This window comes from Typopeltis vanoorti, chromosome 3, assembly GCF_054136105.1.
Source record: "Typopeltis vanoorti isolate ZY-2024b chromosome 3, IOZ_Tvanoo_1.0, whole genome shotgun sequence".
Taxonomy (NCBI): domain Eukaryota; kingdom Metazoa; phylum Arthropoda; class Arachnida; order Uropygi; family Thelyphonidae; genus Typopeltis; species Typopeltis vanoorti.
The window spans coordinates 157654465-157682224 of record NC_143551.1 but is presented as its reverse complement, the minus strand read 5'-3'; the positions used below and the strand labels follow the sequence as shown (position 1 = coordinate 157682224).

At 34.0% G+C, this 27760-nt stretch overlaps 1 protein-coding gene across 1 annotated transcript in view; it reads left to right on the top strand.

Moving 5' to 3' along the window:
* LOC150108697 (uncharacterized) overlaps nucleotides 1-26979 on the top strand; it is a 50705-nt gene extending 23726 nt beyond the window's left edge. Inside the window, exon 4 of the mRNA XM_090416166.1 lies at nucleotides 26113-26979. Coding sequence (XP_090272292.1) covers nucleotides 26113-26747 — 635 coding nt within the window. The 3' untranslated portion in view covers nucleotides 26748-26979. The remainder of the gene's footprint in view (nucleotides 1-26112) is intronic.
* The last annotated feature ends 781 nt before the right edge of the window (nucleotides 26980-27760 follow it).

Below are 27760 nucleotides of genomic sequence, written 5' to 3'. Positions count from 1 at the left end.
TAAAAATCATTCTCTCTAAATTGTTTCAAAATATTTAGCAAACGTTTTACTCAGTTTTTATTGATGTTTAAGCTAATAAAGTTAGATTGAAACATTTCTCATAAAACTGAAATATAGTAAAAGTCAAAGCTAATTTAGAGGTCTGCTTTTATGGGCGTTTTTGTATACATGAAAAATAGTATTAATATAGGAATGCTTTGCTTTCTGCACTTGCATAAACACATCAATATGACGAATGTTTGTTGTAAATTACAGATCTTGATTGAAATTAAAGAGAACTTCTAATGACATATAATGCTCTGAGACAATATTTTAATCTCACTTGTATTAACTCTACTAAGTGTGAAACAAACTCTACCATGTTTGTTTCACACTTCCAAAATGGATTGATTTTTTCCATTCTTTCTTAGTGTTTGTCAGGGAGCAGATTAATAGTCTTCTCCCTGACAAAGTCCACATAATGTTGTATGAAATATACTGCATTTTTAAATAAAATTCTATATAAATTTTTTGCTACACATGTAAGCTATAAAGTTACTTTATAATGTCAAGCGCACATGTCCCATTAAAAGTATTAAATACAGTAAAAGTTAAAGGTAATAAGAGGTCTGCTATTATGAGCATTTTTGTAAACATGAAAATATGGCAATAATGAACTGAGGACAAACATGCCCCCCCCCCCCACACACACACCCAAAGCCACTTTAGGTCTACAATAAGCAGGGAAGGGATCACACACACGCACACACACACACGCTGGACAATGGAATTTTTATATCACCTAGAAGCAATATTTGATAAGTTTATCCTATGCAATAAATCATGTTTTACAAAGCACATCACATTGTAAAACATGATTTATTGCATAGGATAAACTTATCAAATATTGCTTCTATGTGATATAAAAATTCCATTGTCCAGTGTGTGTGTGATCTCTTCCCTGCTTATTGTAGTCCTAAAGTGGCTTGGGGGTGGGGATTGGCCATGTTTGTCCTTAGTTCATTATTGCCATATTTTCATGTGTACAAAAACGCTCATAATAGCAGACCTCTTATTACCCTTGACTTTTACTGTATTTAATACTTTTAATGGGACATGTGCACTTGACATTATAAAGTAACTTTATAGCTTACACATGTAGCAAAAAATTTATATAGAATTTTATTTAAAAATTCAGTATATTTCATACAACATTATGTGGACTTTGTCAGGGAGCAGACTGTTAACTACATTCAAAATATGAATCATAATAGTGAGTCAGAATTCGTGTGCATATTAGCCTATATACGATGACTTATTTTGTATTTATGTCCACTTTGTCTCTGGGAGAATGATAAGATTCTGCACACTATAAACATTTGATGCTTTTTATTGTCAGTGCTAGAGTGGCCAGTTGCACCAGATGGACAGCCACTCGCATATAACTTTCAGAAGTTATTGTACTTATGTAAATGTTTTTACTTTCTGATTCAAGGGTATGTGATACTCTTATTTTATAAATTTGAGATGTGATAATTGAATAGGTTAATATTTCTCTTTCCCCTTCAATATACCCTATTCCTCCTATGGGTTTAAATTTGGAAGAAGGCTAGTTCAGAAGCCTTAAGGTAGCAGCCCTACCACTGAACTATTCCATCGCAGGCTAGTCCCCTGACATGGAGAACATACTCCTACTTGTAAGCTGACAGAAAAAGATAATCGGATTGAATCTATGGGAAACGACCCTGGAATGGAAAAGGTAAAACGAAAATGGAAACGACAAAATATAATACACATAGCAAATTGGAATGTAAGAGGAATAGCATATAAAGAAATAGAATTAGACCAGTTATTAAATGAAAGAAATTTTAAAATAGCAGTAATCACTGAAACAAAAAAGAAATTAAAAGGAACTATGAGAACTGAAAATTTTAATGTGATATACAGTGGAGTCGACAGAGACCAAAGAGCACAAGCAGGAGTCATGATTTGGATTCATAACTCCCTTTCAAAACAGTTAAAACATTATAAATTATGGAATGAAAGAATAATAGAAGCTAGAATAAAAATAGATAGAGGCTATTTAACAATAATTTGTTTATATGCCCCAGAAGAAGGAAGAGAACAGGATAATATTGATTTTTATAATCAGCTACAAAACATATATAATAAAATAAATAAAAATGATTACATAATTTTAGCAGGAGACTTAAATGCAAGAATTGGAAACATGAAAATTAATAATAATATAGGAATACATGGAGAACACACTCTAAACCGAAATGGTAAAAAATTGATTGACTTTGTAGTTTATAATAACCTAAAAATAATGAATTCCTTCTATAAACATAGACATACATAAATATACTTGGGCAGTAAGAGGATGGAAATCAATATTAGATTACTTCATATTAAATGAAAAGACATCAAAATTTTCATTAGATGTTAGAGTTCACAGAGGATATAAAATAAGCAGTGACCACTTCCTTGTTAAAATAAAATTAAGATTACCACCTAAATGGCTAAACAAGTGAACAGAAAGAAAAATTGAAACATTTGTTTATAAAACTAGACTATTGAATGACACAAATGTACAATGGCTATATGAACAAAGAATTAACCAATATCTAGATAAAATAAAACAAAATGAAGAAATAGAATGGCTTAATATAAAAACAATACTAAATGTAGCAGCAAATGAAAGCTTAGGAAAGACCAAAAAATTCAATAAAAGAAAAAAACTGAAGATCTGGGATGATACAATCAAAGAAATAATCAAAAAGAAAAAAGAAGCCTATCACAAATGGTTAAGCAGTTAAAGATTAGAAGATGAAATAGAATATAAAAGAATAATAGCCATAGCTAAAAGAGAAGTCAGAAAAAGACATAGAGAATCATGGAATAAATTTGTTTCTAATTTAGAACATGATTTATATAAAATAAGACCCAATGTATATAAGATTTTGAAACACTTAAATGCAGATACCATCATCATCATCATCAAATTCCTGCCATGTACCCTCAAGGGGTGTACTGGATATGATAGTACTACATGAAAAAAATTACATCATTATTAATTTCCTATCTACAATTTTCCTCCAAATCAGTCTGTTACTTGTCAACACTCCAATATTATCAGATCTTATATTTCTATCATCTAAATCACTTTGAACCGTATCAATCCACCTATATCTTGGTCTTCCTCTCGGTTGTTTTCCTGCCAACCTGGCAGAGAACACTTGTTTTGCTAATCTTTCCTTGCCCATTCTGTTTAAGTGACCATACCACCTGAGATTAGCTCTGCTAACGCATTCCTGGATGCTGACAATGTCAAGTTCTTTCCTAATATCCTCATTTTTAATATGATACTGCCATTGATACCATCTGTTCACGCCTATAATCTTTCTCAGAACTCTCGTATCTGAAGTCTCTAGTCTTTGGTCAAGTGTTTTACTTCTCACCCAGCTCTCAGATCCATAAGTTAAAACTGGTTTGAACACTGTCTTGTATACAGCTAATTTAGTGTCCGACTAATTTCTCTCTTATTCCATATGAATTTATTCAATTGACTTCCCACCATACCAGCTTTGCTGATTCTGTTGTCTATTTCTATATTTAATTTACCATCTTCAGAAAAAATCATGCCTAAATAGCTGAAATGTTTTACTTGTTCCACAGGTTCTCCATTCACAACATAGTTGATATTTTCAATGATTCTGCCTATTTTCATTGTCTTTGTCTTTTTATTGCTGACCTTCATACCATATCTATTACAAGAGCTATTCAATTTAGTCAGAGAATCTTGCAGACTTGTAGCGGATTTATTTAGAAGTATAACATCATCCGCATAAAGCAAAGAGCTGACATTAACATCTCCAATTTTGATATCAGGTTTGATACCACTTTCCTTCATGATGTGATCCGTATAGATAATGAATAACAGAGGGGATAATGTACATCCTTGTCTCACACCAGATTTAACATTAAACCATCTTCCTGTACTTCCTTCAATTCTAACTGCTGACTTACAACTCAAATAAAGACTAAGTATTGCTTGATATAATGTCCCATTGACACCATATAACTGCAGCGTATTGAATAGCTTCTCTCTTGGCACCTTGTCATATGCCTTTTCCAGACCGACAAAACTTAAATACAGATCTTTGTTATATTCCCATGCTTTCTCGACTATTTGTCGTAAAGTGAAGATCTGATCTTGACAGCCTCTATTTGGCCTGAGTCCAGCTTGTTCTTCACCAAACTTTTCTTCCACAATTCTTCTCAACCGTTTCTCAAGTATACTATCATAAATCTTACCAGGAACACTGAGTAGGGAAATACCTCTGTAATTCTCACATTCAGTTTCATTTCTCTTTTTATATATGGGTACTATGAGAGCTCTACTCCAATCATTGGGAATTCGTTCCTCTGTCCAGGCTTTCTGAACTATGCAGTGCAGCCATTGTAAGACTCTTATACCACCATACTTCAGCATTTCTGGTCGAATATCATCTACTCCTGCTGCCTTTCCACATTTCAAGCCTTTGATGGCTTTTTCTACTTCAAGTATGGATATGTATTCCTGACTGCATGCCTGGTCAGTGTTTTTTACCACTGTGCTATCATCACTACTTGTTTCATTTAGCAGTTTTTCAAAGTAATTACTCCATACTTCAAGGATATCTTTTTCTCCCGTTTTCATGTCACCTTTTCCTCCATTCTTAAGCTTCTTCAACAACTCCAGAATATTTTGCCACCTTCTTGATATTTATTTTCTATATTCTTGCCAAAGTCCTCCCATGACTTTTGTTTAGCTAGTTTTACACAGTGTTTAGCATTCTTGCATTTGTCTCTATATTCTCTAAGAGCACAAGCTGACTTATTTGACAGGAACTTTTGGTATTCTTTCTTCTTTTCCTTCACTGCCTCTTTAAACCTCCTGTGTCCACCAGGGAGTTCTGATTTTTTTATCCTTACAAACAACCTCACCACATGCCTCTCTGGCACAATCAATCAATGTTTTCTTCAGAGTTTGCCACTGAATCTCCAAGGTTTGATTCCTGTTCTCAAACTCTTTCATTTTTCCTTCAATAATCTTTGTGTATTTTAGTCTACAGCTCACATCTGAGAGCTGCTCAACTTTTATTCGCTTGAAAACTTTCTTACATGTTATTCTTTTCAATATGAAATTCAATTTTATCCTGCTCAAGACTAAATAGTGATCACTTCCAATTTCAAATCCTCTGTACACTCTGGTGTCCTGCACCAGGGAGAAAACATCACTATCAACAATAACATAGTCAATGAGACTTTTCTTATTCCTAGCCTCTTCTCTCCATGTGAATTTGTGCACATTTTTATGTTGGAACATGGTGTTAGTAATAATCAATCCATGTCCTGAGCAGAAATCCAACAGATATTTGCCATTATTATTAGCTTTGCTCTTTTCTTCAAATTTTCCCAAAATATTTTTGTATGTCTCACAATCATTTCCTACTCTGCTATTTAGATCCCCAACAAGGTCCAACTTTTCATTTTTCACTGTGTCAGTTGCTTTTTCTAAAGCCTCAAAAAATTCCTCCACTTCTACCTTAGTATAACCTTCTGTGGGACCATAGGCACAAATAAGTCTCATTGTCCAGTTCCCCATTCTCATATTTGCCCACATTACTCTACTTGAGACTGACTGCCATTCAAGAAGATTAGCCTCGTATTTTGTGTTGAATACTATGGCTACTCCTTCTTTTCCTTGATTGTCATTGCCTGAATATAACATTTTGTATTTATTGCTCAGAAAGATCTCACCAGTTTTGGTCTTTTTTGTTTCAGTCACCCCTGTTATGTCGATCTGGTACTTATCTAATTCCTCAGCTAGCTCCATTTCTTTGCCATTCAGGCTTCTTACGTTGATAGTACCGATCTTTAACTCTGGTGATGTTGAGTTGGGGTTTATTTTCAGATTTGTTCCAGTAGCTGACTTTTCGCTGTTCACCCTGGTTCCCTGGCGAAAAGTTTAACCGGGCGATGCCCCAGCCGGCATGAAATTTTGTCATGTTGTACCATCATTCTATATTTTGGTTTAACTAATAAGAATACAATTTGGTCGGCTAAATCCCAAATTGCCAGCCCATCCTCGTCCGTTCAGTATCCAAGTAGATACCCAACAGGGTGCACCACGAGAAGGTGAGGATTGGACATTAGGTCAGAAGTCCTGGTCGGTTCTCCGCATTCCTTTAAAGGCTATGTGGAGGTCTCCTCTCAGTTATACAGCTTTGACCCTTAAGCACCCCCTGCAGATACCAAAGAAAACATAAAATTAAACACAGAATTGAAATTAGAAGAATTTCTAGATTACTGCACAGAACTGTGGACAGACAAATATTTTAAAAAAGACAACTGGCAAACAATTAACGAAAATGAAAAGGAAATAACTGAAGAAGAATTAGAAATCAGCCTGAAAGAAATAAGAAACGGAAAATCACCTGGAGAAGATAAACTAGGTTCAGAACTATATAAATATGCAGGAACAAGATTCAAAGTAAGACTCTTATTATTTTTAAATAAAATTTACTCAACTGGTATCCCCCCAGTAGAATGGAAAAAAGCAATTGTGTTTCCTATTCTATACTAAATTCCTGTTACAAAATATATAACAGAATCTTAAATAACAAACTAATGAAATATTCCGAAAACTTTATTCTAGAAGTACAGAATGGATTTAGAAAAGGATGATCATGTATAGACCCAGCCTTTTGCCTAAAATTAATAATAGAGAAAAGAAGATAATATAATTTAGAAACACATCTTGCATTTATTGACTTTGAAAAAGCATTTGACAAAGTTAAAAGAAACATATTTAACATATTAAAAGAAAGACAAATACCAAATAATATCCTAAAAGCTATCGCAAGTGTATATGAAAATAATCAAATACAAATAAGATTAAATCAAGAGCTATCATATACAAGAGAGATAAACCAAGGGGGCCGACAGGAATGTCCCCTCTCAGCAACTCTTTTTAATATCTACTTAAATGAAATAATAATAAAATGGAGTAAAAATTTACATCAAGGATTTAAACTTTCCCCTACAGTTAACTTAAACACACTCCTCTTTGCCGACGACCAAATAATAATTACAAATTCTGAAGATAACTTACAGAAAGCTATTTTAAATCTAAATGAGATATCCAAAGATTATGATATGATAATATCAACGGAAAAATCAAAAACTATGGCCTTTAAAGGACAAGATCCAGCAAGAACTGAAATAGTAATAGATAACAAAATCTTAGAACAGGTGAATTCATTTAACTCCCTAGGATGTATGATCACATATGAAAATATAAAAGATATAAACGTAAAAATAGTAAAATATTTAAAAATAACAGGTGTAATTAACTCTATATTTAAACCAAACCTAGTTCAAAAACAAACCAGGCTAAAATGTATACAATACATTAGCCCTACCGGTCTTAATGTATGGAAGCGAAATCTGGACAATGAAACAAAAAGACAAACAAAGATTAACAACAGCAGAAATGAAGTTTATGAGAAAAACTGCGAAGTATACCCTATTTGATCACAAAAGAAACGAAGATATTATGAAAGAATTAAACCAAGAACCAGTAATAGAAAAAATTAAAAAATAAACATAAATGGATGGAACACATTCAAAGAATGAAAACAGAAAGATTACCAAAACAAGCCTTAAAGTACAAGCCATTAGGAAAAAGAAAACCAGGACGTTTTTTTAAACGATTCAATGACGACTTCTAAGGCCGGAACAGGCCATGCTAGGCCTAAATCCTTGATACGCATGATGACGATGATGATGAATATATAATCAACTAAATTTATTGTAACTGTATTAATAATACACAACTGTATCACAAGACCATGCCATTCTCAGAAGCTTACATATATACAATACACATTCATCAAGTGCAGACATTAAAAGATCATGAAAGGGAATTGAAGGGAGATGTTCTTCTCATGATAGCCCAGTAGATTGCATCTTTGCAGTATTTAGGGCTAAACCTCAGAGGGCCTAAAATGTTGATTTAACTGATGTTGTGGTCCCCACAATTGGACCAAATACTCACCTGACATCCTCATGTTGGTTGGCTCACTAGTAATAGTAGTACTGGATTTCTAGTCAGCAGGCATTAGACTATCAAGCTAGAGGAAATTATCTAAGAGTGCATCATCATATGCAGGGATCAAAGCACACTTAGAGAAATGACAGTACCTTTATGGTCAAGTATAGTCCACTATTTTGCTTATTGGAAAGTTGAAATGGCCAAAAACACTGTTTGGAATCCAGAGAAAAGTTCCTGTTTACTTTTTTCCATTTCTTCCAAAACAATTTGAATTATGTTTTCAGAATTATGCTGGGCATCATGAAGAAACCCAGCATTTGTTCTTCTCAATGGTACAGATTTTAAATGGTTATTCTGCAGACTGGCCACTAGGTAGTATGCTGAAACAAACCTAATGCTCAATGATTTTTGGAGACTACTAAGCCAGCTGGCTAATAATCTTGCTGCAAGTATTAGTATGGGGAGATGGGGTAGACACCTGATACTAGAATTTGCAGAGGAGTTGGGTGGAAGTAACTAATCCATTATTATGTGTTCCATGTCTCTTCCAATTTCAACCTAACTGAAATGTCAGACAAAGAGAAATAGATAAAAGAAACCTTGCAGATTGATTTTTGGTCTTAGTTCCACAGTCAGTAATGTTCACTTTAATCTCCCATTTATAAACTCTTTTCAGCTTCTTTAGCACTACTTATCTGAAGTTTCCCAATTATGCATTCATTTATTGTCTCAAAATGTGGTAGCTGTAAATATGTTTGTTCTGATATACCATTTCTGAGGGTTTCTAATTTATATCCTCTTTTTGATCTTTAAATAAAAATTTCTTTTCCATTTAGTTAGTTTCATTTATTGTCTCCACCATTACATCATTCTAATGCCACTAAATATTCTGAACTTTTTTGATTCCCTTTAACACATTCATGCCAGATAGTGTCTTATGCTTCTTTTGTTGCAAGCATGAACTCACTTGATGGTACGTTATTACCCTTCCATGTCAGGTGAGCTAATTTTTTACAAAGTTTTCAATATATATGGCTTGGTAGTTTCATTGCTTTAGGCTAAATTTTATTTATAAAATTAGTTTGTGAACCTGTCTTAACCACCTTACCAGCCATTATGGATCAAATACGCATCCTCATACGATTCGTATCCATCATATATATAAAAAAATAAAAATAAAAAAAAATCATATATATATCAATGTAATATCAATGGTATTACAATTTTAATATGCACTTCACATCCATGTTTACTTGGACGTATATATATGTCCTGGCCGGTAGCATGGTTAATGATATAGAAAACCTCAAATGTAATTCTGATTTCAAGTTTTACACACACATATACATATGTATAAATCTCTATTTCCTTTTGAAAATTGGATTTACATAAATGGGTTGTTTCTACACCCAATGACTGCATTATGAGAAGGTTCACCACAATTTTCTCATCAGCAATTTCCTGATAAGTACCCTCAAAGGGAAGAAATTTTACTATGACAAAATTACATCATTAAGTTTACACTGTTATTAATCTCCTATCAACGATTTCCTTCAAATTAGTCTAATACTGGTCAGCACTCCAATATTGTCATATCTAACATTTCAGTCTTATAAAGCACTTCTGATCAAACAATCCATCTAGACCTTGGTCTTCCTCTGGGTCCTTCTGTCCTGCCGTCTTGGTATCAAAAGTCTGTTTTCTAACTTTTCCTCTTGCATTCTGTTATAGTGATCATACAAGCTTAGGAGGAAGCTTGAAGGTGTGCCATGGCATAAAGCCCAGCAAGGGAAGGATGCATGAGAGATAGTTAAGGGACATCTAAAGGAAGCAGTATTAAATTGTATACCTAAGGTAAGGGGGGAGGGATAAATCAGGTAGGAGTTAGATGCATGAATAGTATCATTAAACATGAGCTGCAAAAAGATAAATTGTTGTTTAGGATATATAAGGAGAAAGGTGACCACATAAGGCAAAATTATGAGAAGATACTAGCTGAGCCAGCCAAAGGAAATCCCAGAGTGTTCTTTCATAATGTAGCAAGTAAGAGTAAGAATGATTATGGAAGAATAACCTTAATGAGTGCTGATATAGTGACGAGGTGATAGAAGCGTATAAAATAGTTGAGTAACTGAGTGACTACTTTACAAGGGTATCATCCAAGTAAGGTTAATGTTGTGATGTATGACAGAGATTGATGTGGGAACAGAGGATATTGCAAGATCTCAATGTCAGAACTTTGCATAAGACTTCCCTTATGCAAAGTTCTGGTAGAGTTTCAAGGGATTAGAAAGAGAACAAAATAATTCCTTTGCATAAGGGAGGTCTTAAGGCTGCCATAGCAAATTATAGACCAATTAGTGTCTCAGGAGTGGTGGTAAAAGTATTGGAAAAATTGGTCTAAAAGAGAATTCAGGAATGGGTGGATAAGAATATGATACTCTATGATGGTCAACATTGCTTTGTGAATGGTCATGCCTTAGTAATTTACTAACTTCTTACAATAGAGTGACACCAGTTGGGTAAAGAAAATGGCTACACAATGATACTGCTCGATTTTACAAAGCCATTTCACGGGATACCACATGGAGGGTGGCTGCTGGACAGATATCAAAAAGTAGTATATGGAGGAGCAGGATCCGCGGGGGGGGGGGGTAACTAGTGGTGCACCGCAAGGTTCTGTGCTAGGGCCACTACTGTTTATAAAGTTCATAAATGATATAAGAAGTAATCTGAACGAAAATGTGCAGTTGTTTGCTGATGCAAAATTAAATAGAGTAATAATTAATCAAGGCATCCTTTTAATGTGAAGAAATATAAAGTTATGCATTTTGGGAAAAATCAATTATGAGCGTTTCATTCATTTCATTTTGTATGCTAATTCAATGGCCTTGAGCCCCTTTTACAGCTGTGTACCACATTAATGAAACTGTACTCTAGGACAGTGGTCTCAAACTCAAATTGCATGCGGGCTGAATGCATGATATGAAAGCAGCTGACAGGCCAGAATTTTTTTTTTGACAAAATGAGAGTGAATATATATATATATATATATATATATATATATATATATATTTCTTACTGCAGCTTGATACTTGATGGCGTTTCGATTCTGATAAAGTTTTGCAGCCTTGTAGAAAAATTACTAGAAACTATATCTTCATCACGGATTGTAGATGCTCATCGGTCAATTGGGTTCTTTTCTTAGACTTATTAATTTTCAGCTGTGAAGAAAAGTGTTCACATATAAATGTACTCCCAAACAAAGCAATTATTCTTATTGCAAAAATTCGTAACTGAGGGTATTTATCTTTTGACAAGTACGAATAAAAGTTAATCAAATCTGTATCTTCAAATCTTTGAATAAGATTTATATCAATCACACTGTAAATTAATTAGCTCCATTTGTAGATTTTCTGGTGCGTTATTCACGTTCGTTTTTAATGGTAATGAAAATAATATAGAATCGGACTCTAAATCATTAAAACCTTTAAATCTTTCTTCAAATTCTTGTCGTAATAATGCTATTTTTCTTGCATATTCTTGAGATTTTTCATTTGAAATAATAGGGCAGGATTTAAGACGTAGGAAATGTATGAAATTTTTTGATTCCAGTTGTGGTTTCCCATAATTGCAATTTAACTTTAAAAGCTTTAATACACGCATACATGTCAGTGATAAGTTTCTTTCCTTGCAGCTCTTTATTGAGAATATTTAAATGACCGGTTAAGTCAACAAGAAATGCTAAATCTGTTATCCATGTATCATTACATAGCTCGTCGATAATTTTATTTTTTTGTGTCATGAAAATTTTGATTTCATTTATTAAATCAAAAAACCGTTTTAATACAGCTCCTCGACTTAAACCACCTCACCTCGTTATAATAAATCATTTTTCCTTACTCACTTTTAATTTCTTCAAGCAATGCAACAAATTCTCGATGATTCGGAGCTCGTCCATGGATAAAGTGTACTGTTTTCATAACATTATCCATCTGCAAACTTTTGGCACAAAGTGCTTCTTGATGAATAATGCAATGTATAGTGCAAAATTTATTCTGAAATTTTTCTTCTTTCACTATATTTCTTAATTTTACTGCTACTCCATTTTTTTTACCAACCATAGCAGCTGCACCATCACTTGCAAATCCAACCATTTTATCCCAACTTAATTTATATTTATATATTACAGTTTTTATTTCAGAAAAAATGTCCTGTGCACCAGTTTTTCCTTTCATAGGAATTACTTCCAGTAATTCCTCAATTACTTCAAATTCATCAGTAACACCTCGTACGAAAATGGCAAGTTGTGCTATATCTGTGATATCAGTACTCTCATCAACTGCTATTGAGAATGCTGCAAAATCTATACTTTTTTTCTTTTAACTGACATCGTAAATCACTAGCGATTTCGTTAATACGTTCTGCTACCGTGTTGGCTGACAAACTAATATTTTTAAATAATTGCTGTTTTTCAGGACAAAGAAGTTCAGCAGACTTAATCAAACAATCTTTAAGGAATTTGCCATCAGTAAATGGTTTTGATCGTTTTGCAATGATGTGCGCGAGAGCAAAACTTGCGTAAACTGTTGCTTCACTGGATTTATTTGCTTCAGTAAAAAAAATTTGTTGTCGTTATAAGCCAGATTTCAGAAACTGTAACTTTTCTTCCCTCAATTTGCCTTCCAACATTTCAGATTTTTCTTCATGATTCATTTTGTAATGGCGACGTAAATTGTATTCTTTTGGAACTGATAATCCCTTATTACAAATAAAACATACAATTTTATTGCGCACAACACCACAAAAGTACATAATTTCCCATTTATCTTGAAAAACACATCCTTCTTCGGCCAATTTTCTTTTACTCTTTACTCTTTTACTTTTTACTCTTATTAAACTGCAAGCCATGTCTTTGTTAAAGACATGGCTTGCAGTTTAATCTCTTAATTAAAATCACTATTATAATTTTATTTACAACTTTAATTCAACAAGATGAATTTTCGTACGAAAGCAACACTCAAAAGTTATGCAAAATTCTAAATGATAGGTATTGATATAATGCAAATCTAACAACAAGCACAAATAAACAGGTTTTATAAGCCGTACATTAGTTTGTCTCCATCTATGTTGCAATATGAACTGCGCAGCTGTGCATCAGAAACACCAGAATACTGAAGCACCACCAACTGTCGGCTGGCGAACTAAATTTAGTGATTGTAAATTGTAGATGTGGACTGAGCTTATGCACACATAAGCTCAGTCCATATCTCTGTGTCTCTAAAACTATAAGCACCATATTTACAACAAATACATAATTGAAATGTATTCGCAAGCCGTGTAAAATTGCTTCGGGGGCTAGATGTGGGCCGTCAGTTTGAGACCACTGCTCTAGGAAATAGATAAAGCTAGGGATTTATTGGTGGTTGTAGACAGTTGGATTTTATAGGGCATATTGCTAAGGATGCTAAGGTAGCTCATAAGATTACTTGGCTATTGAAGAACATACTAACAAGTAGAGATAAGGAATTTATTATTCCTCTTTATATGGTCTTGATATATCCACATCTGGATTGCTGTGATCAGGTCTGATCTAGGTTTCTTGTGGATGTGGAAGTGGTGGAGAGGATTCGGAGGCATGCATACAATGTGGTGAGTGGTCTGTGGAATGCAATATAAGGATAGATTGAGGGTGTGTGGATTACTAAGTTGGTTGATAGGTGAAAAAGAAGGGATATGATAGAAACAGTTAAGTTACATAAAGGGTTTTATAGGACTGATTCAAGGGAAATGTTTCAACACTTGGCTCGAAGGGGGCAGAACAAGAAGTCTTCCTGGAAGTTGATTACTAGGGATGTGAGGACTAGATTTTTCACTTGAACAGTTATGAATGAGTGGAATGGATTGCCAGTGTCAGTTGTAATTGCTTTGTATGTTAATGGGTACAAGAAGTGATATGATAGATTGTGTGGATTATTTGGGTCTCCCACAATAATTCTTTGGACTCCATGGAGGTGCCTGTACAAGAATAATAATACCACCTTGGATTAGTCCTGCTAACACATTCTTGAATACTAACATTGTCAACTTCCATCCTAATAGCTTCATTTTTAACATAATTCTGCCATTGATGCCATCTGTTCAGGGCCCTTAATTTTCTCAGAACTTTTATATGGTCTTCATCAATTTCTTGATATGTACCAACAACGGTTGTACTGGCTATTATGACAGCACTATGAAATTAAGTTTATATTATTATTAACCTACTACCAAAAATTTTCCTCCAAATTAGTTATTACTTGTCAGCACTCCAATATTATCTTATCTAACATTTCATACTTCTAAGGTACTTGGGACTGAATCAAAACACTTAGAACTTCTAATAGACAATTTTAGATATTGAACATTATTCATATATTTTAACAGTATTAACAACACCAATTTTATTAAAAAAAAGATGTTTATTAAAATACAAAATTAATAACAGAAAAACTCACGTAAAAATATTATTTAATAGTATTATTTCCACCTGCATGTCACAGGCATCTTCAGTATATTTTAAGCTAAAAATAAACAATAACTGACAATTCCAAAAAGCACCACCTAAGTAGTGCTTTTTGGAATTGTCAGTTATTGTTTATTTTTAGCTTAAAATATACTGAAGATGCCTGTGACATGCAGGTGGAAATAATACTATTAAATAATATTTTTACGTGAGTTTTTCTGTTATTAATTTTGTATTTATTTGTCTACTCACAGTATTCCCTTATTAAAAGATATTTATTAACTGTCTTATTTTGCTGGATTTCAAACCAGCATCTTCAGAGCACAAAATTTAACAGCATGTTATATTTTACACACAACAATGAGTAAGTGAAAGAAATCAAATTGACGAAAGATCTAAAGTCCTATTTTGGCCTTCTAATGTTGTAAAAAAAAGTAGTAGTATTGTAGCTATGTAGGAGTTGATCTTAAGATAATAGTCTCCCAAATTTTTGGCAAATTAATGAAACCATACTTTTTCATGTTAGGAGAATTCTTCATAGCCATGGCTGACTCTAAAAATAATCTTTCTGATCTGCAACTTCTAAATAGCACATTGGTTTTCTTCCATCTAATCCTGTGTGAAGGGATGTCCAAAGCATGGTCTGCCAGTCCTTACTTTCCATAATAATGGTAGTGAATGTATTTTTATGTTCTCCAAGGTAGATGTTTACAGATCTTCCTGTCTGCTCATAGTAGGCCAAGTCACAGTCACTAAGAATTCTCTCAATCTGGGTCATAACTTTGCCATTACACCCAGACAAGTTCCAAAACTAGAAATCGTGATGAATGTAGAGCCAGGCATCTACAATCTTCCACCTTCAGTGGCTAATAATGTGCATTTAGACATAGCAAGCATTCTAAACAAGACTAAATCACCAAAAAGTAATATACTACAGAATGAAATAGCTGCTTTAATAACATTATACAAGAATAAAAATATTGTTATTACTAAAGCTGATAAGGGTAATGCAACAGTTATCATACATTTTGGAAATTATGGAGACAACTACCGTGTTTGAGTAAAACTTTAGTTTAATATAAACCAAAATCCACATTTGACGTTTAGACCTTTATATCAAGGTCATCTTCTGGAGCATATATACTATATACAGAGAAACAAGCTGCACTACAATCTACATGGTTTGTTAAAGTTACAGTTATCATCAAGAGGATTACAACAAAAAAATGCAAGATCTCCTATGTGACAATTCTACTTACCAAACTATAGATTGAGACTTCACTATGTCTCAAAAGGAAAAAGTCCACAAATGTTATTGAAAAGAGTGACTTCTTGACCCAAAGAAATCATCAACCAAATAAAACTGGTTCATGTTAAACCATCTGTATTTATGGAGCACCTAAAATCCTCAAATCTAATATTCCCCTTCCTCCTATAGTTGATAGCATAGATAGTCCTACTTATAAACTTGCCCTCCTTACTGGCATCTCCTTTACTTTTTTAAAAAAATTCAGTCTATTTCAAATTATTAGTTAAAAATAATTTTTAACTAATAAGAACAAGTTAATAAGTCAAAAAAACTTTCTTGGACAATGATTACAATTCCTGCACAATAGAAAAAATACTGCATAGCCTCATCACTTCTCCCTCTTCTAATGCCCAAGAATAGAACATTACTGTTCCTATTTCCTATGCCAGAGGTACATCAGAAAAGATAGCGAAAGTACTAATAAAACAAGGCCTTCACACCATGTTCAAACTGCATGTTACATTGGCAACTCTTATCTGCTCTCCTAAGGATAAACTCCATCCTCTAGCATATCCTGGAGTGTATGAAGTCCCTCGTGACTGTGACTTGCCCTACTATGGGCAGACAGGAAGATCTGTAAACATCTGCTTTGGAGAACATAGCAAAATACATTCACCCATTATTACGGGAAGTCAGGACTGGCAGACCATGCTTTGGACACCCCTTCACACGGGATTAGACTGAAGATAACCATGCTATTTAGAAGTCATCACAGATCAGAAAGATTACTTTTAGTCAGCCATGGCTATTGGTTGCATTAATTTGCCAAAAATTTGGGAGACTATTATCTTAAGATTAACTCCTACATAGCTGTAATACTAATTCTTTTTTTTTTTTTTACATTAGAGGGTGCCAAAATGGGACTTTAAATCTTCTGTGTACTTTAGCATGCTGCTTTGCACTCGAATATGCCAGTTTGAAATCCAGCAAAAAAAAAAAAAAAAGAAAAAAAGAAAAGAAAAGTTAATAAACACCTTTTTTTTATAAAAGAGTTCATTTGGTGTTGTTAATACCTTTAAAATAAGTTATGAATCACCTAGACCTTGGTCTTCCTTTGGGTCTCCTTCCTGTCATCTTGGTAGTAAACATGTATTTTGCTAATTTTTCCTCACCCATTCTATTTAAGTAACCTACCTTCTTAGATTAGCTCCGGACACTCTTGAATGGTAACAGTGTCAAGTTCCTTTATAATATCTTAATTTTTAATATTCTGCCAATTGATAACAGTCTGTTCACTCCCCTAATCTTTCTCAGAACTCTCATATCTCTGCTCTGTAATCTTTCATCGAGTACTTGATTTCTAACCCTCCTCTTGGTTCCATAACTTAAAACTGATTTGAACACTATCTTGTATATTGCTAGTTGAGTGTTTTTTGGCTAATTTCTCTCTTATGCTATATAAATTTATTCAGCTGACTTTCCACCTAGGTTTTTTTGCAATAATAATATCCTGATGAGATCTTTCTGAGCAATAAATACAAAATGTTATATTCAGGCAATGATAATCAAGGAAAAGAAGGAGTAGCCATAGTATTCAACACAAAATACGAGGCTAATCTTCTTGAATGGCAGTCAGTCTCAAGTAGAGTAATGTGGGCAAATATGAGAATGGGGAACTGGACAATGAGACTTATTTGTGCCTATGGTCCCACAGAAGGTTCTACTAAGGTAGAAGTGGAGGAATTTTTTGAGGCTTTCTAAATTTTCCTCAAAATTTAGAAAGCCTTTTTTGAGGAAAATAAAAAAATTTTCCTCAAAAAAGGAAAAGTTGGTCCTTGTTGAGGATCTGAATAGCAGAGTAGGAAATGATTGTGAGACATGCAAAAATATTTTGGGAAAAGTTGGAGAAAAGAGCAAAGCTAATAATAATGGCAAATATCTGTTGGATTTCTGCTCAGTACATGGACTGGTTATTACTAACACCATGTTCCAACATAAAAATGTGCACAAATTCACATGGAGAGAAGAGGCTAGGAATAAGAAAAGTCTCATTGACTATGTTATTGTTGATAGTGATGTTTTCTCCTTGGTGCAGGACACCAGAGTGTACAGAGGATTTGAAATTGGAAGTGATCACTATTTAGTCTTGAGCAGGATAAAATTGAATTTCATATTGAAAGAATAACATGTAAGAAAGTTTTAAAGCGAATAAAAGTTGAGCAGCTCTCAGATGTGAACTGTAGACTAAAATACAGAAATATTATTGAAAAGAAAATGAAAGAGTTTGAGAACAGGAATCAAACCTTGGAGATTCAGTGGCAAACTCTGAAGGAAACATTGATTGATTATGCCAGAGAGGCATGTGGTGAGGTTGTGTGCAAGGATAAAAAACTCAGAACTCCCTGGTGGACACAGGAAGTTAAAGAGGCAGTGAAGGAAAAGAAGAAAGCATATCAAAAGTTCCTGGCAAATAAGTCAGCTTTTACTCTTACAGAATACAGAGACAAATGTAAGAAAGCTAAACAGTGTGTAAAACTAGCTAAACAAAAGTCATGGGAGGACTTTGGCAAGAATATAGAAAATAAATATCAAGAAGGTGGCAAAATATTCTAGAGGTTGTTGAAGAAGCTTAGAAATGGAGGAAAGAGTACTGTAAAAGGAGTTAGAGATGATAAAGGTGACATGAAAACAGGAGAAAAAGATATCCTTGAAGTATGGAGTAATTACTTTGAAAAACTGCTAAATGAAACAAGCAGTGATGACAGCACAGTGATAAAAAACACTGACCAGGCATGCAGTCAGGAATACATATCCATACTTGAAGTAGAAAAAGCCATCAAAGGCTTGAAATATGAAAAGGCAGCAGGAGTAGATGATATTCGACCAGAAATGCTGAAGTATGGTGGTATAAGAGTCTTACAGTGGCTGCACTGCATAGTTCAGAAAGCCTGGACAGAGGGATGAATTACCGATGATTGGAGTAGAGCTCTCATAGTACCCATATATAAAAAGGGAAATAAAACTGAATGTGAGAATTACAGAAGTATTTCCCTACTGAGTGTTCCTGGCAAGATCTATGCAAGTATACTTGAGAAACGGTTGAGAAGAATTGTGGAAGAAAAGCTTGGTGAAGAACAAGCTGGATTCAGGCCAAATAGAGGTTGTCAGGATCAGATCTTCACTTTACGACAAATAGTCGAGAAAGCATGGGAATATAACAAAGATCTGTATTTAAGTTGTGTCGATCTGGAAAAGGCATATGACAAGGTGCCAAGAGAGAAGCTATTCAATACGCTGCAGTTATATGGTGTCAATGGGACATTATATCAAGCAATACTTAGTCTTTATTTGAGTTGTAAGTCAGCAGTTAGAATTGAAGGAAGTACAGGAAGATGGTTTAATGTTAAATCTGGTGTGAGACAAGGATGTACATTATCCCCTCTGTTATTCATTATCTATATGGATCACATTATGAAGGAATGTGGTATTAAACCTGATATCAAAATTGGAGATGTTAATGTCAGCTCTTTGCTTTATGCAGATGATGTTATACTTCTAAATAAATCCGCTACAAGTCTGCAAGATTCTCTGACTAAATTGAATAGCTGTTGTAATAGATATGGTATGAAGGTCAGCAATAAAAAGACAAAGACAATGAAAATAGGCAGAATCAATGAAAATGTCAACTGTGTTGTGAAAGGAGAACCTGTGGAACAAGTAAAACATTTCAGCTACTTAGGCACAATTTTTACTGAAGATGGTAAACTAAATATAGAAATAGACAACAGAATCAGCAAAGCTGGTATCGTGGGAAGTCAATTGAATAAATTCATATGGAATAAGAAAGAAATTAGTCGAAACACTAAATTAGCTGTATACAAGACAGTGTTCAAACCAATTTTAACTTATGGATCTGAGAGCTGGGTCAGAAGTAAAACACTTGACCAAAGACTAGAGACTGCAGATATGAGAGTCCTGAGAAAGATTAGAGGCATGAACAGATGGCATCAATGGCAATATCATATTTCAAATGAGGATATTAGGAAAGAACTTGACATTGTCAGCATCCAGGAATGTGTTAGCAGAGCTAATCTCAGATGATATGGTCACTTAAATAGAATGGGAGAGGAAAGATTAGCAAAACAAGTGTTCTCTGCCAGGTTGGCAGGAAAATGACCCAGAGGAAGACCAAGATATAGGTGGATTGATACGGTACAAAGAGCCTTAGACGATAGAAATATAAGATCTGATAATGTTGGAGTCTTGACAAGTAACAAACTGATTTGGAGGAAAATTGTAGATAGGAAGTTAGTAATGATGTAATTTTTTCATGTAGTACTGTCATATCCTGTACACCCCTTGAGGGTACATGGCAGGAATTTGATGATGATGATGATGATGATAATATCCTGAACATTTTGATATTCAGGATATTTATTCCTGAATATCAAAATGGATATTTATTCCTGAATATCAAAATGGATATTTATTTTCTATTTTCTTACCCAAATCTTTTCGTGACTTTCGTTTAACTACTTTTTTATGCATAGCTTAGCTCTCTTAAACGTTTTTGTGTATTCTTTTAGGGCATCTGCCAACTTATTTGCTATGAGCTTTTGGTATGCTTTCTTAATCAGGACTGCTTCTTTAACATCTTGATCCCCTATTCAGTGTTCTTATTTTTTATTCTAGTGACAATTTCATGGCATACCTCCCTGACTCAATCAATCAATGTTTTCTTCAGAGTTTGCCACTGTGATTTCATTGGTTTGTTCTTGTGTTCAAACTGCTTCATTTTTGATTCAGTAATGTTTGTATAATAAAGTCTACACTTTACCTGTAAAAGCTGCTCAACTTTAATTCTTTTCAAAACTTTCTTACATACTGTTCTTTTCAATGTGGTATTCATTTTTATACTACTTAGAAAGATGAGTGATGGTCACTTCTGATTTCAAATCCTCTGTACACTTGTATCCTGAACCAGCATAAGGATATTACTATCAACAATGACATAGTCAATGAGGATTTTCTTATTTCTTGTATCTTCTCTCCATGTGAACTTGTGATCTTATTTATGTTGGATCTTGGTGTTAGTAGTGACTTGTCTGTGTCCTGAGCAGCAATCCAGCAGATCCTTGTCATTATTAATTGGCCTTACCCTTTTCTGAAAACTTTTCCAAAGCGTTCTTATGTATGCCTGATGGATTAATTTCCAACTCTACCATTTAGATCTCTAACAAGGGAAACTTTTTTTATGTCAGCTGCCATCTTTAATGACTCGAACAATTCCTCCTCTCTATCCTTAGGAGAACCTTCTGTTTAGAGTGAATTTTGAATAATTCCTTTTAATCCTGAAATATTACATGTTAGCAGTGGCGTATTTAGGTATTTTCCACCCCTAGACTTGCAGAAAGTGCTTCCCCTCATATTTAATGAACATGTTGGTTTATATGCATAACCTATTTATATCATAAATTCTTAATATAAATAAATATATATATATATATATATATATATACACATACATACACACACACACACATACTAGGAGCCCCCCCCCCCCCTCGAGTTCCGGACTGGTAGGCTGGTTCTCCTTGAATTCTGATGGCTCGAATTTTGAAGACTCGTCACTCAGGCTATCATCTGAGTTTCAAAACTTGACAAAAAACGTGACACAAAAATGTTACAAAAAAAGCTTATCATTTTATATTATGACTCACCCAAAATATCCTAGAATATTCTACATCTTGCTGCTCGCTCAGCAAAGGTATTTATCACCTCCTCGTAGTCCAGTGCCCTTGTAATATTGCCAATTTGTAGAACTGCCAAGTTGCTGAGCCTTTCTTCTATCACAGTTGTTATATGGTAGTCCTTCAACCTTTGAGGGCAGAAAATAATCATTCAGCTGAGCAATTTGTTGCCATCTTACACAGAAAAATCGTAACAACAGTGTCCAGATTGGAATATATACATTGTAGGAATGTATTTATTTCTAGGCCACTTGATTTCATGTGTGCTTTGAACTGCAGACATTCGTTTACAAATTCAGGTTCAATATCAGTCGAAAAGTGTTCTTGAAGGTTTTTTGCACCTTTTATAACGTCCTTTTCACATGTCACATGCGTTGTTGTGAGAAACCAGAACTCCTTTGAGAGGTTTTCATACGACACTTCTTTGATTCTGATGAATGAGAGACTGCAAAATTGTGTCATAAATATCAATTTTGAAACTGACTGACTGGATTGTACTCATCTTCATTTTCGTTACTTTCATCTGCGCTACTGTCAAAAAACCTGGTTGGCTTTTTCTTCCTCTTTTTCTCTTCCTCATACAAGTCAACTCCACTAAGTTTCTTGCCCTGTTCTTCATAGAGTAACTCTAGTTCTTTGAAATATTCTTTGAGGAACCCATATAGTTCACTCACAGTTCCTATATCAATGTTTACACTTTGTAATTTCTTTCTTGTGGCATTCATTCTTGCAAGAATATCACCCCCATAGGAAGGTCATGATCACAACCTCCAGTGACTGAAGTTACCTCACGTAACTTTCTTCTGGGTGGTATCATTTTCAATTTTGGACAAAGTGGAAATTATTTCCTTCCATCCTTCACGAAGACTTCGACAGGCATCATCACGAGTAGGCTAAGGACGTTTGATTACTTTTGCAGAAGTTTCCAGGTGCTTTCTTAGAACACTCCACCAATGTGTTGAAGATGTGAAAATACGTACAGTTTCTGAAGGACATCAAAAAATGCAGAAGAGTACCAGTTAGAGACAGAGAATGTCCAGCGCACGGTGTGAATTCTGCCAATGGATTTATTTCGAGAATTCTTGCTTGCAGTCCTGTGTACTTGCCTGACATGTTACTAGCATTATCATATGCCTTCCCTCTGCAATTTGCTACATCAATTCCAAGCTTGTTAGTAAAGTCAAAACTGCCTCTTGTAACTCTTCAGATTTGCGACTTATGTTCGGAATGAAACACAAGAAACACTACACAGGAGTTCCATGTTCTTTCACATATCGTACAATGGAGGACAGCTGATCAACATGAGACAAGTCTGGTGTTGAGTCAACACTTTATGAAATGGTACTTAGCTATTTTAAGTTCTTCCACAATAAATTTGATTACTTTCTCGCCCAGTATTTTAATAAATTCCTCATACGTGGCAAAGGAAAGATAGGAAATGAAACCTTTTCCTTTGTGCTCAGCAAGACACATCATTACATTTCCATTATGCACAGAACCAAAAATGTCATCCTTTCCCCTCAAAGCAAGTCCTCTACTGGCTGTTTTTACAACTGCAACTACTCGTTTTAACACTGCCTTCCAGTACTTAATTTCTTCTTCCAATTGTTGAGTTATTTGTAAGTCAATTCGCTCTACAAAATTTGCTCTTTGTTTTAGAGCTATCAGACAGTTCATATGACTAGTTGCTTTCTCGTGATGACTCACTCATGCTTCTGCATTTTTCCAGTCATTAAATCCACTGACAAAGTGACTATTGTCAGCTCCCCCTCAACCAAAAAGATGACAAGGCACACAGAAGATCTTTCCAGTACTGTACTAGGAGAGTAAACAAGATTTTTTTTTTTTTTACCATTAATCAGATTCCTCTGAATGAGTTTCTTAGAAACATGTCTTACTTTGTCAGGATAAGCTCTTTGTGATTTTGAAAGATCACTGTCTAAATTTTGTGGAAACCCGTTAAACTGCAATATACTCACATGTTACGTCATTTAGAATCCACTCAGCTGGGGCATTACTCACTATCACCTGTGCTGCCAAATTGTTGGGATTTGTTGTAGGCACGTCATTTGAAACAAATTCAATTTCGGTCCCCTCAACCACTTCTTGTTCTTTTTCCAAATCACAATTACTATTAGCATACTGATGCAAAAAAACTGTCCAGTTTTCTTATCTTTGATACTGCTTCGTTAATTTTCACTTCCTTTTCTTTTCTCCTCTTCTTATATTTACTACCACTAAGTCGCTTTCTACCGTCACTCATGTTTTAAAATTTAAATAGTAATTTATAATATGCAGGAAGTATTGAAATGATTTATACAATTTATAACTTTTTAAAAGCAAAACAATAAAACAGTATTACCTCCACTCTGATGACAACATATGACAAGGGCACTGAAAACTCTAAAAATAATTTCAGATTTAGCACGTCTTAACGGCCATAAAGATATCAGGATACTGAACTAAAGCGTTGAAGGAAGGGCAACAATTAACAATCTTAATTTGATTTTGAAATAATAAAGAAGGAAAAGTTGTTACAGTTAGTAAGAATAATACTGACACAAAATTAATTAGCATCAATCTCTCCCGACCGCAATCCCAATTGCCTTTGTATCGAGTTACTGACAATGTTGCCTTCCGTGCACATGTCTCAGTCTGTATAGTTATGCAGAACCTGATTACATGCCAATATGCTTGCAGACTAAACTTACAATGAGGAAAAGAAAAATATTTCTCTACTTGTGAGTAGATGTGGCATATAAGGAACATGTTATAATTACAAAAATGAGAGCCTGGAAATTTCTGCTGCTCCTCAAAATTTGTCACTCTAGATCCGGGTCTATACCTAAATAAGCCACTGCATGTTAGTATTTCTTCATTTATGTCATCAATATAAAAGTTCTAATATCTTATAAAAGCAGATAACACTATTGTTATCTGTTTTACTGCCAACCAAGTTTTTAGTGCAATTTTAAAAACTACCTAATTTAGCAATATGTATTAAAATATTTTAGCAAATGTGCTGAATACAATAAAAGCAGTAAAATTACAATAAAAATACTCGATAATTTTTTTTTAAAAATGCTTATTTTACATTATCAAAATGTCTGATATCTATTCTTGATGGGAGTGTATTATGATAGTACAACATGAAAATTAGATCATTACCAATTTCCTAGCAGCAATTTTTCTAGAAATTGATCCATTATCTGTCAAGATAGCAGAATAATTTGGATCCAATATCAGAATTTATATTTCTTTCTTGCAGGATCATCTTGCAATATCAATCTACCTTGACCTTGATCTTCCTTTTGGTCTTTTTACTGACCTTTCTTCTCCCAGTTCTATTTAAGTGAGTATACCTCCAGAGATCTGCTCACACATTCCTAAATACTAACAATGTCAATTTCTTTCCTGTTATCTTGTTTTTTAATATGATAGTCATTGATGTCATCTGTTAACTCCCTTAATCTTTCTCAGAACTCTATCTGCAGCATGATATCAGAGTTCCTTGATATCCTTTGTTGCCTGAGTGATAGAATGTGATTGTTTCTAGGTATTTGATTTTCTTCAAAAAAGAAACAACTTCCCCATCCTTGTTTTCCCATTGATAAAACTTTTTGAGAAACTTGTCAATAGATTAGATCTTTCTCCTTAATCACTTTTCCACACGTTACAGTATTGTGTTGTATGTTGTGTAACCTCGTGTGTGTGAGAGAGAGTGAGTGAGGTAAAATTTATGCATACAGGGTGATCCAAATGCTGCAAAACTTTGCAGGAATACGTTGTGCGTCATGTGGAAGCGATATGTGATTGGAAAAGTTTCAAAATTTGCCACCAGGGGTGCTGTTTGATGTGCCGAATGTAGACGTAGTAAGATATATAAGAAGGAGAAAAGTGACACAAGCATAAATAACACATTTTTATTCACTTCCATTATGCATTCATTGGCTATACTGTTCAATGTGTTGCCCTTCCATGTATGCAACAAACTGCATCCTTTGCACACCGTGTTCAACAGCAGAACTCAGCAGGTCAGGACTGATGTTGCGTACATGCTGCATTATGCTGTCCTTCAGTGCTGGCGAGTTATGTTGGAACAAAGTTAGTGCCATCACTGAGGGCAGTATTAACAACCCGAATGAAGAGAAAAATCCCATGTCCATCTTTTTAAATCCTCCTGTCACCTGCCGAGTTGCATGATATGCAAATTCTGTGCATTTAGTGTTTACAATGGTGGGGAATTTTGGAACTACTTTTTTTTTCTCTCAGATATCACTTCCACATGACACAGTGTATATTCCTGCAAAGTTTTGCTGCATTTGGATTATTGGATGGTGTTCTCAAGGCCTTAAACAGGGATACTTTAATTTTGATCACCTTATATATATATATATATATATATATATATATAGAAAATTAACAGTAATCAAATTGAATTTATCAAAATAAAGCTGTGAATATCTGTAATACCTTAATATATGATTCTTCACCATGAATATTAAGTTGTTCATGTTTACTTTTGTAGCAAAAAGGCGAGGTGCTTGCACTGATGAAAATAAAAAATATTCAAAGCTTGAAAGGAAGACTGGGAGGTCGAAGCAGAAGAAGAAAAAGAAAATAAAAATAGCCGAAACATCTAATTGCCTCTATGATAAAACTGGCATTAAAAATAAACAGTCTCTCACTCAAGTAAATTCAAAACCAATTTATAATAAAGAGGGTAAAGTGGTATATAACAAATTTGACTTTACTGATTATAGTACACAAGAAAAAAAGAAAGGGGATTATTCTGGTAAAGACTATAAAAAATTGTTAAATAAAGTGGATAAAGAAAAAGAGAGAATAGAGGATATTGAACGAAAAGAGCCAGAAAAAGCACAGGAAATTAAAGAGAAAACTGCCTGGAAGAAGGCTTTAGATAAAGTGACAGGAGTTAAAGTTAAGGACAATCCAGCGCTTCTTAAAAAGGCTCTAAAAAAAAAACAGAAAAGAAAGGAAAGTAGCCAGAAGAAGTGGCAAAAACGTAAAGACCATGTTGAAGATAGAATAAAGCAAAAACTTGATAGAAGGAAGAAGAATATTCAAGCCAGGAAGCAGCTAAAGTTGGAAAAGAAGATAAAGAAAGCAAAAAAGAAGGGACGAATTGTCACTCCAATTTGAAGCCTTTGTATTTATCAATAAATGTCAAACCAAATAACTTTTGGATGCTGTTTAAAATGTTTCCAAGTCTGTGTCGTTTCACAGAAAAATTATTTCAACCAGTTTATCATATTGTTAAATTCTCAAATTATATTATTCTCTTTAAATTGCCAGTCACTGTTTTAAGATGGCTGTTTTATGTAAGTTTGAAGAACATGAAGATAAAACAGAAGACAGCATTTATAACCTTGTATTTTTCAAGTATGATTTTTATTATAAATTGCTTATCCTTACATTTTAATTACTTTCCTTGTTTTCTGTACACTTCTGCTTTATTTAATCATAAGCTCAATCATTTTGTTACATGTCATAAAAATTGTAGAAAAATTAATTTTTGCTTTCAGTGTTTTGAAGAAGAAAAAAAATTGATTAACTCAAATTTTGCACAAGTCGTGTATGAGATAACATAACTTTTTAAATATCATTCTAAGTTTATTATGTATTCAGAGTTAGAAATAATTTCCCTTTAAAATCATGGCACATTGGTATGATGATGATTTCCACCAAGTGGCAAGTCAATACAAGACTAGCTACTTATTTGCATTGTGTGAACTATGGCAGATTCCACAGTGTTCTTGCTTATAATAGACAGCCATTCATTTTTTTTTTTAATTATTATTACTATACAAATGTTAACTTCTTGAGAATTGTTTATTTTGATATATAAACATGGTAAGGTTTCCAGAATAAAAGGTTTATACACAAACTAGTTTTCTTGCATGAGAAAACTGATACTCTAAATCAGTGTTTCTCAATGATTTTTGGATCATGCCCAACCTCAACTTCTCAAAGATTGTGATGCCCTCTCTAGCATAATAGTCAGCCAAGTTCTGAAAAAGTATAATATACATATGTATAAATATGTGCAAGTACATTTTCAAATCCCCCCCCCCCTGTTCAAGTTAGCAGTGACACTTTTCAGAAATTATTTGTTTTGGCTGTTTGCTTTCATGGCAAATAATCACAATTCTTGA